The 9321-nt window shown below is 60.7% G+C and overlaps 1 protein-coding gene across 1 annotated transcript; it reads right to left on the bottom strand.

The window, feature by feature from the left end:
- Positions 1 to 2167: 2167 nt before the first annotated feature.
- On the bottom strand, positions 2168 to 9294 carry BESB_079390 (zinc finger, C3HC4 type (RING finger) domain-containing protein; the record flags this gene model as incomplete). Its single annotated transcript, XM_029366301.1, has 7 exons — positions 2168 to 3208; positions 3618 to 4687; positions 5645 to 5794; positions 6183 to 6443; positions 6973 to 7548; positions 7917 to 8461; positions 8870 to 9294. The coding sequence occupies 7 exons, from the start codon at positions 9292 to 9294 to the stop codon at positions 2168 to 2170; spliced, it is 4068 nt and encodes a 1355-aa protein (XP_029217732.1).
- Between the last annotated feature and the right edge of the window lie 27 nt (positions 9295 to 9321).

Raw genomic sequence — 9321 nt, 5'->3', positions numbered from 1 at the left:
GACTTGTGACGAGGTTTGTCTACTTCAAATTTCCGAACTAACCCTATGCATGCATTTAGGTCCCCCAACTCCGCGGAACTAAAAAAGTGCTCTTGTGACGTTTTAGCATTTGTGCATGGAAGCATGCTTACAGACGTATCTCCTATATTTCGGCAACCATCCGTGGAGGCGTGGACATGCTATGGCTGAGTTTGCAGTGGCGAGCCGATCAACGCGTGGACGATGTCAAAGGCTCGAGTGTGCTGGCGTAAAGACGTTTGTATATCCGTGCAATTTCTACATTTATGTGAATGTAGAAACAACAACGCGTAAAGACGTTTGTATATCCGTGCTATTTCTACATTTATGTGAATATAGAAACAACAACGCGTACATTGCCAGTGTTACGATATCAAGCCAGCTTTCCTGTTTTTTATTAACAATCGTCTGTGGCTACCTTCAGAGTACAGCCTGTGGACACACCTGGAGTGGGAGTACCATCACTACCATGCGGACAGAGATCGAATGCAGGATCAAACAGAACGAGCGCTCCGACAAGATAAAAACACGTATCTGTATCTATCCGTCTATCACGCGGGTGAATACACACAACCAATCTATCGCCCCTCTGAGTAGGTATTCGATTGTGGGGAGCAGAGTGGCTTCAGATAATCCTTATTCGTGACGCCAACAACCCGGTCTTGTTTGCACACTTTCACGTATCCAAATATTTAATGATACACGAATACGCAAACCAAAATGTTTGGCTCGGCGGGTGACCTTTTCGCCCCGCGTATCAAAGCCTCGCGCGCCAAAATTCGTTGATGCGCGTTCCGTTCCAGTTCGAACAAAGATGCCGCATTTCCAAAACTAGAACAAAAAACGAGAGGTCACTCATATCTTTCGCCAAAGATCCCACAGCCTCTGACGCGTCCAGAGAAACCGTATGCATGGATACATCTTTGTATACCCGCATATCCACAAGCGCGCATGGAGCGATGACGATACAGGCGCAACGCACGCCGACCCGCGCCTGCTACATCCAAATGCAGCCGAGCTCGCTTCGAAATTCGGAGACTCATCTGCGGCACGCAGCACAGCCTCTGCGCGACCACACACATATCCGGCGAGGCAGGCCTTTTTCACTCGAGGCATTTGCTGCCTTGCTCGAGTTAGCCGACGGCCTCGCAGCTGCGGCTTCCACTGCGGGCCTTCTGCCAGACAGCGCGAGACGCCTGACGCTCCTGTAGTCCACGCGTCCCCTGCCCCGTTTCTCGAAGATCTTTTCTCTCCCGCTCGTTCTCTCAAGCCTTTCGCGTCTTGTCTCTCCGTTGCGGGCGCGGGAAGACACGCGCGACAGCTCAGTCGAAACAAAGCTGGCGTGTCTGCAGACAACTCGCATCGCAGCGAAAAGATAATCAACTGCATCACCAGGGATTCCGTGGACGGACGAAAAGCTACGGAAGAGACTGCCAGCGACCAGGAAAACTTTTGAAAGAAGGCAGCGGACAACATCCGACAGAACGTCGGCGCATCTATCCCAGGCGCTGCCTTTGAACGACGGCCCAGCCTGACCCGCATCAGAGCCACCCTGCACCACTAAGAGACTGCCATGGCACCGTCTGCAGATATTCCCGAAACAAATGATTATATGCATGCTTGAATACATCTCTATGGACGCCTGCTGTTTATGCGCGAGAAACGACACAGACAGATGGGAATGAAGAAGTCCATTATACGTGCTCAACACACAGCAGCGGAAGGCCAGTCTCTTGCGCCAGCTGAATGAAAGACCAACGGCGAAGAGACAGGACGGGTACATCGAGCCGTGAAGGCGAACGCACGCGTGCAGAGTCGAAGCTCGGGGAGAGGACACGACGCCGAAAACCCCCAGACTTCCACAGTCGCCGATTCGTTTCTAAAACGCGCACTCACCTCAGCGAGGGAGACATGCGTCGGGCAGATGGGGCAGCGAAGCGTCTGCCTGCTGCGGCGCGACGTCACGCGCTCGACACAGGCGCTGCGAATTAGACAGGAGCCACAGCGGACTTCGTGGAAATGCATAGAGGCCCTCGAGCGAATTCGCTCCTGCGCAGGCAGCCTTCAAGGCTGCCCCGTCGCTCAGAAGGGCGGAGATATGGTCTTTGCTTCTGGAGATCTATCACGCCTCTGCAGGGCCACTCATCTTTCATGTGCGCCTTTGCACGGACATGCCTGCGCTGAGTCTCTGCACATCCGCACAGCTGGGTGCAAGTAGCTGCGCTTCTTTTGCATACGCGCCAGCCGCTTCTCTGCGCCGCAGACACATACGCCGACTCTCAGCTGCCTGCGAGTCTACTTGCGTTTCACAGCCTTCGTTTGCGAACCTGCAAATTGTGTGGCCGCAGGTGAGCAGGACGGCGGGGTTCTTCGTGGAGGTCTGCTCGCGGCTGACTGCGCAGGTGAAGTTGGAGTGAAAGTGGAAAGCGGAACCCAGATCGAGCTCGAGCGCCAGCATGCCTCCGCCGCTGAGCAACGGCAACGTCGCCACACCCGCGTGGGCCGCGGGGCTTCCCGCGCCCGGGGCATGCGACCCGTTACTCCCTCCGCCTGCGCTTGAGAAACTGCTGCTGGCCGCCGCGAGGAGTCCGCGGAGAACGGGGAACGCCGAGAAAGACCAACCCCCGGCTGCGAGAGACGAAGCCAGCGCCTGCGCCCGCGAGGAGGAGGCGAACCACCCGCCATCGAGCTGCGCCGGAGACGACGCGCCGCACACGCACTCTGAACGCCTGCAGCGCGGACACACTCCCACGGAAGGGCTGAGGAAGCCCTGGGGGGCCGCGGAGCCGGCGGCGGAGGACGCCGCAGCCGCAGCCGACGGCGGGAGGAGACAAGGGGGCAAGCCGCTCGCAGCCGCTGCGGCTAGCCACGGCAAGTAGAGAGGCGCAGAGGGCCAGGAAGGAGGGAGGGACGACGGCGAGAGAGCGCTCGAGGACGCAGCAGGGTCTCCGGAGCCCCACACTCCCACGCGGTGTTCCCCGGGTCTCGGCAGGCCCGCGGGGACAGCTGGAGCGTCACCCTCGGTCGCCGACAGAAGACTCGGAAGGAGGGCAAAGAAGGCTGCCGCCGAAGACGCGGAAGAAGGAAACAGCGGAGGAGACGACGAAAACGCCGCGAGAGAGTTCGGGGACGTTGGCGGCGGAGGCTCTGCTGCCAGCTGAGGAGACTGCTGCGAGACAACTTGGAGAAGCTGAGAAAGAGGCAAAAAAAGAGACGACCTCGATACCACACAACCCTTCAGTACGTGGAGCCAAAATCCACCACCAAAAAACGGCAGACCCCCGGACACGCGCCTGGGCGTTCCATCCCCGTAGAAAAGTTAGAAAAAGCCCTGCTATGCGTACGCTGGTCGACTGAGACGCGCAACAAAAACAAACGCGTCTCTGAAACTATACGTGCCCGAGCTGCGGCAAAGAAACACTGACTGCACACAACGAGACGGAGAATGTATGTCTACATACTCTGGCAGACGGGTACTGCCACAGATGAAGCCGGACAAGTATACGCGTCTGATACTGTAGATACACGCATGTGCAGGTCCGGATATGTATGGCTGTAGACATCGAGGAGGTGGAGGCGTAGTTCTCTTCGCGACACACCTGCATGAGCCTTGGTAGCGCGACATTTCCAGCGCAGAGGAGCACAGTTAACGGGCTCTCCAAGGGCAGGGAGATTCGCCTCCAGGTCTTGGTGCCTCCGCACGTGTGACAGACGTCTTCCTCCGACGCGTCGTCAGCCTTCGCTCGGCCTTTCTTCTGCACATGCGCGCCTTCGCCTCCACTATTGGCATTCTTGATCAGGAGACCCATTCGTTCGAGTTTTTTCTCCGCTGTGCGTCCCTGCTTCCGTCCGCGATACACCCGCCGGCGACGTCGTCCGCGGGGGTGCGGACTCGCGCCGTGCCTGACCAGAATCGCTTCATGGGGAGATATCGCTTCGTCTCGGCCTTCGCGTTGCCCCGCAGGGAGGCGCCACTCCTCAGCCCTGCCGCTGGGATTTGCCTCGTCTTCTCGCCTCTGCTCATGAGGCCTCCGTGTCGAGAGCCTGCCGCCCGGGGTGCGTCCCCTGGCCTCCAGGGCTCCACGCAGCGGCTCGTCTGCCTCCGCTGCCTCCCCTGGCTCCGCTGCCTCGCCTGCTCGCTCTTCGTTCTCGTCAGGCTGCCCGCCGCGTCCTGAGCCGTCTCCTCTCTTCTTGTCACCTCTGCGTCCCCTAGGCTTCCGCGCGTGACCGCCGCCCTGTCTGGGGATATCGCGGTCGCTGCCCTCAGGGGGCGGCGAGCGCGTCGCCTTGCCTCCAGCCTGAGCCTGGCGACGCCGGCCGTCGTCGCGCCGACGGCCCTCGCAGGCGCGCGAGCACCACGGCAAGAACGTGCACGGCCGCGGCTCCCTGCGCGCGAGGCCGCCTTGCAGACAGTCGCAGTTCCTGCAGACGCAGCAGGTGCACAGACTCCATCCGCGGCCGCCGAAGATCCCCGCCCGGCGCACGTCTGGGTCTTCGTCCCCCGACAGAGGCCCGCGACACGAGTCTGCCTCGTCACTATTCTCGTCCTCGTTACCCGAGGTCTCCCGACTGAACCACTCGCTGCTGCCCACGCTGGGCTGCAGGCTGCCGCTGCTCGCCGAACAGAGACTTGCTGTGCTAGGCGAGGCCTCGGGGCTGCCTGTGACTTCTGCAAACACAGAAAACCGCGCGCCCATCCGCCGGCTACGTGACTGAAAGGCCCCGCGAGGGGGGACGACAAGGCAGGCGAAGCGCGCGCTAACCCTCTCCCCCAAGCAGCGTGTGCACTCCCGAGCGAACAAGCCGCTCGGTTCTCGGCAGAGGCGTCTGCTGCCCGAGGCTCAGTTCGCTGCCTTCCGTGAGGCATGAATGCAGGATACCCACAAAAGCCGACACATGTCGGGCAGAGAGATACAGGGTAGACGCGGAACGAAACCGTGAACACACGCACACTTTCATGAGATAAAAGAAAAAGGCGGAATGCACGATATGCGAACTGGCAGAAGGGGAGGGGAGGGAGGGGGGAAGTCGCCGAAAGAGAGATGGATTTCGGGTTTCGCGTCACAGCATAGCAGCCTCAGCTGGGCGGTGCTGTCCAGTACCATTTGCGCCGTCGTTCGCTCTCGATATCTCTATGTGTGAGTGCATATATCAAAGTCAGAGAAACGCCGACAGAGATACATGTGGAAGCGCCGGCGAAGACTTGCTGCGTACCTGGACGCCTTGTGTTCCTGTGTCTTCTTCCCTGTCTATCGGCTACGTGGGTGCCTCGTCGAATGGAGCCAAACGGGGCGGATACTCCGGACTGACCGGCTGTCGAGGCACCTGAGGTAAGGAATAAAAGTGCGTGGAAGATTCTACGCGAGGAGGCTGAGAGTACTGTCCTCTACTCCGAAGCGGCCTCGCCCACCTACCATTTCTACCATCACCCTCTCGGCAACGTGGACGGATGCGTACCCACATAGACATACTGTACTGTATATACGTATGCCTGCATGCATATATGTATATGGCTTCTTTAGCTAGCCATCTGCAGACCTCTGAAGCGGTATACTGGAGACGAGGCAGCCCCACTGACTGGCTATTTGTGTTCTGCAAATACAAGCTTTCGCTCTTGCCGCCTCACTTTCTCCTCTTCGTCGCCAGCCTCCTCTCTCCATCTCCGAGACCTCAGGCTCCAGGCCTCCCACAGGGGAAGCGGGATGTGCATCGCGACGCCGGAGAGCCGAGAATCTCCGCGCTCGAGTGTGGCGCTCGCTTTCAGTTCGACTGGTTCCTGAGGAGACCCAAAGAATGGAAAGGAAATAGGAAGGAGTCACGAATCCGGCTTCTACTCGAACCCAGACCTAGTTGCAAACCTGTCGTGCGCTAAATCCCCACGCCTGTATCTTCACACTTTCTTCACCACCACTACAAATTTGCGGCCTCTTTTCCTCGCCGCTTGTTCGCTCGCAGCACTCGCTGCAGTTGAGCCAGGCGCGCACTGGCATGCCAGCGAAGACTGCCCTTCCGTGTGCATCAAGAAGATGAAGTATATGTCATGCACCATGCACAGACGCAATCATCTGAAGCACGCAGGCTTGACACGCATGCGGTCGTGGACGCGAAACCCTGACAGTTCTCTTCCGCGTCGTTAACAAATTGATTCTGCACTGTATCCTCACCTAGAGCGGAAGCGCCTCTATCTCGCCTTCCATCGTCGCCGGCAGACGTCAGCGAAGTCCCGCTCGCAGCTCTGGCGTCCAGAACTCTGGGCCTCAAGCCGGCCGCCCCGCCAGTCTGCTCGCTTGTGCTGCGCGCAGCGCTGCTTCCCGCTGGCCCCGGTCTGGAGCCCAACGCCGTCGCGGGAGCTGAGCTGGCCAGCAGGGGCGACGGCGGCACCAGCAGCCCTGCGCCGACTGACGGGCCCGTCGGGGATCCGGTGCCTGAAAACAGCACTCGGCAAGGAATCGGCGGCGGCTTGTACACCGCGTGTAAGATGGAAACTACCGGGACATCCTGCAACGTCTGTAGTTGCTATACCTGCCTATGCGGCATTGCAGAGCGACAGACATTTGCCCAGTTGAACATAGGAGCCTCTTCACTTGTCTCAAAAAAGCCGAGTAGTGTCCCACATGCCTCCACAGTTTCTACACACAACTTGGAATTTTACAGACTGCGCCCGTAGACCACACCATGTCAACTGCCTGGCCTTGCGAGCATTCGTGTCAATTGTTACTCTTTGGGTGGGACCGGTCCACAAACCGTTCCAACGCATCATCGAAAAATAGCACACACACACACACTCGCAGATCACCTGCACCCTCCACGTCCTCCTCTCACGACACGACGAGTATCTCTTTCTCGCGGCATGCTCACGCCGCGTCTGCGAAGGACTTCGCCCCTCCCGCATGCGCCTTCAGACACTGGTTTTCGGCGCTGCTCTCTCTACATCAACTCTTCCGATCCTCTCACCTTGGTGCGTCTCAGGTTGGTGCCCAGCGTGAGTCCCCAGCCCCGCCCCTCCCGGCCCGTGGGCGTCGCCGCCAGGCACCTGTCTCCACCGCGTCGCACCCGCGGCCAGCGCGCCCGCAGTTGACCTCGGGGGGCCCAACGAGCCCGCGGGCAAGGGCGGAGGCGGCGGAGGAGGCGGCGGGGGGGGCGGAGGCGGCGGAGGGGGAGGAGGCGGGGGAGGCGCGGCCCCCGTCCCTCCACCCGCGCTGCTAGCGCCGGTCGAGCCGCCCGGCTGCGCTGAGCTCGCAGGAGCAGAATGCGGCGAAGAAGAAAGAGACACACTCGGACTCATCAATCCGCCGCCAGCTGCGGAGGCCGCGGAGAGCGACGGCGGCACCAGCGCAGACGAGCCTCCTGCCGCCTGCCCAGCGGGCCTCGCGGCGCCTGAGAAGGGCCCGAGAAGCCCACCACCGAGTCCAACAGGAGGCGGCGGGGGCGGAGGAGGGACGGCCCCCGAAGTTGGAGGCGCTGAGCCGCCTGGCAGGGCGTGCGGGGCCGGAGGAGGAGGCAGGGGCTGCCCTTGGGAAGTAGGCGTCCCTGAAAGATCAGATGGGCGACAGCCACTGCTCAGCGCTTGAGCGGACAAGTGACCCTACAAACTTCCACTGGTCACACACACGATACGTCTGCTTTTGGCCGTAAACACTTTCCCACAGGACACCCGGTCAGGACAGCAATCGGAGCTTCAGGACGTGAGTACGGCATCCGGATCATGTGCAAGTCCGCAACAACATTACCAGACTTGTCGAAGAGCGCGGCGTCAGCAGCCCAGATCGATGATGTGCTGTGCTTACTCTCCTCACGTACCGGGCATTATGCGCGTGCGCGAGGCTGATGTCCAGCATACCTACGGTGCCGCAGCTGAGTAGAGAAGCACCAGCTTAGAAGGACCCGTTGAACCCTACCTGAGGAAGGCGCATGAATGATTTCCCTCGACGACGTCGAAGCTCCCTCCGGGGCGCCAGCGATTCCTCCGTCGCCCGGCGGGGCTGCGCCGGCGAGAGATGACGCCGAGGGGGTCGTCGGACTTGCGCCCTCAGATGAGCCTGGAAGGCCCGAAGGCCCCGGAGTGTCCGACCCGACAGGCGCATCTGATGGAACACCTCGACGTCTCTCCTCGGCGACGGACTGGGAGGCCGAGAAGGACCCCAGCGACCTGAGGTGGGGCAAAAAGTCCCCCGCGCTCGCCGCGGTCTCCGACGCGGAGCTGGCGGCGCCGGCGGGAGCGCCAGAGAGTGAAGGCACCACAGGCACAGATCCCTCTGAAGCGCGGGCCGAGCCTTCATGAAGCGAAGACGTCTGCTCGCGAGAAAGAACGGCAGATGACTCTGTGGAAGCCGAGCGAGCGGCCGGCGCCGCGCTGCACCCACCCCTCGCCACCGCAACCGACCGAGTGACTGCGGCCTCAATCATCTGCGCGACAACTAGCGCGCTACCCAGCGCCGAGGAGCTGCAGAGGCAGAGACAGAAACGCACCGCCTTGAAAGAGCAAGCAAAGGAGCCTCAGGAACACAACTTTCCGCCTCCGCATGCGGACCCTGCAGGGCATCCTGCAGCGACAAGAAACTCTCCGGCCACCCACGCCGCGAGACGCAGCTTCTTCACGCACGAGTCTGAAGAGACGAATATTCGTAGAGCCTCGATGCAGCACAGCCTACACGGCCAGAGACAACAATACTGGCGCCCCTGCCGCTTCCTCAAGGCGAGGCAAACTCGAACGACTCGTCGAAGGCCTTCACTGAGAACCCAACCAGCCCCACCGCCAAGTTCTCTTGTGCTTTTCGTGACCATCATGCTGAGCGCATGAAGTATAGCGGTGTCTAGCGTATTTTTTTGAAGAACCAACATCTGTACCTACCTGAGTCGGGCATCCCGTCCCTCGCTGCCTTCCGCGGCGCCACCTGCCGCTTCCGCGCTCGTTTCCTCCCCACCTCCGGCGGAAGCGCCGCTTGCGAGAGCAGGAGCCTCCTGAGCTCCTCGTAGGCTCCCAGGACTTGTCTCCTCTTCTGCTGTGGCCAAACGAGCACCGCGCGAAGTCGCCTCAGCCCCGCCCTCTGCGACGCCCGCTCCTCCGCCGCCCTGGTCGGGGCTGCCTGGCGGACCACTGCTGCTCGCTCTGCGCCCCCTTCGCTCTCTTCGGCTGCTCCTTCGTCGTCGCTCTTCGCCCACAGCATCCGAGATGCCGAGGCCGCGTTGCTCGGTGTCTCTGCTGTCGGAGACGCCGCCGCGAGGAGACGACAGCGGACGGTGGCCTGCGTGAAAGCATTGGAAGGGACAAAACATATACGCTGGAAGCCAAACTAACCATTC

Source organism: Besnoitia besnoiti, chromosome VII, assembly GCF_002563875.1.
Source record: "Besnoitia besnoiti strain Bb-Ger1 chromosome VII, whole genome shotgun sequence".
NCBI lineage: Eukaryota > Apicomplexa > Conoidasida > Eucoccidiorida > Sarcocystidae > Besnoitia > Besnoitia besnoiti.
This window is presented reverse-complemented; position numbering and strand designations above follow the sequence as displayed.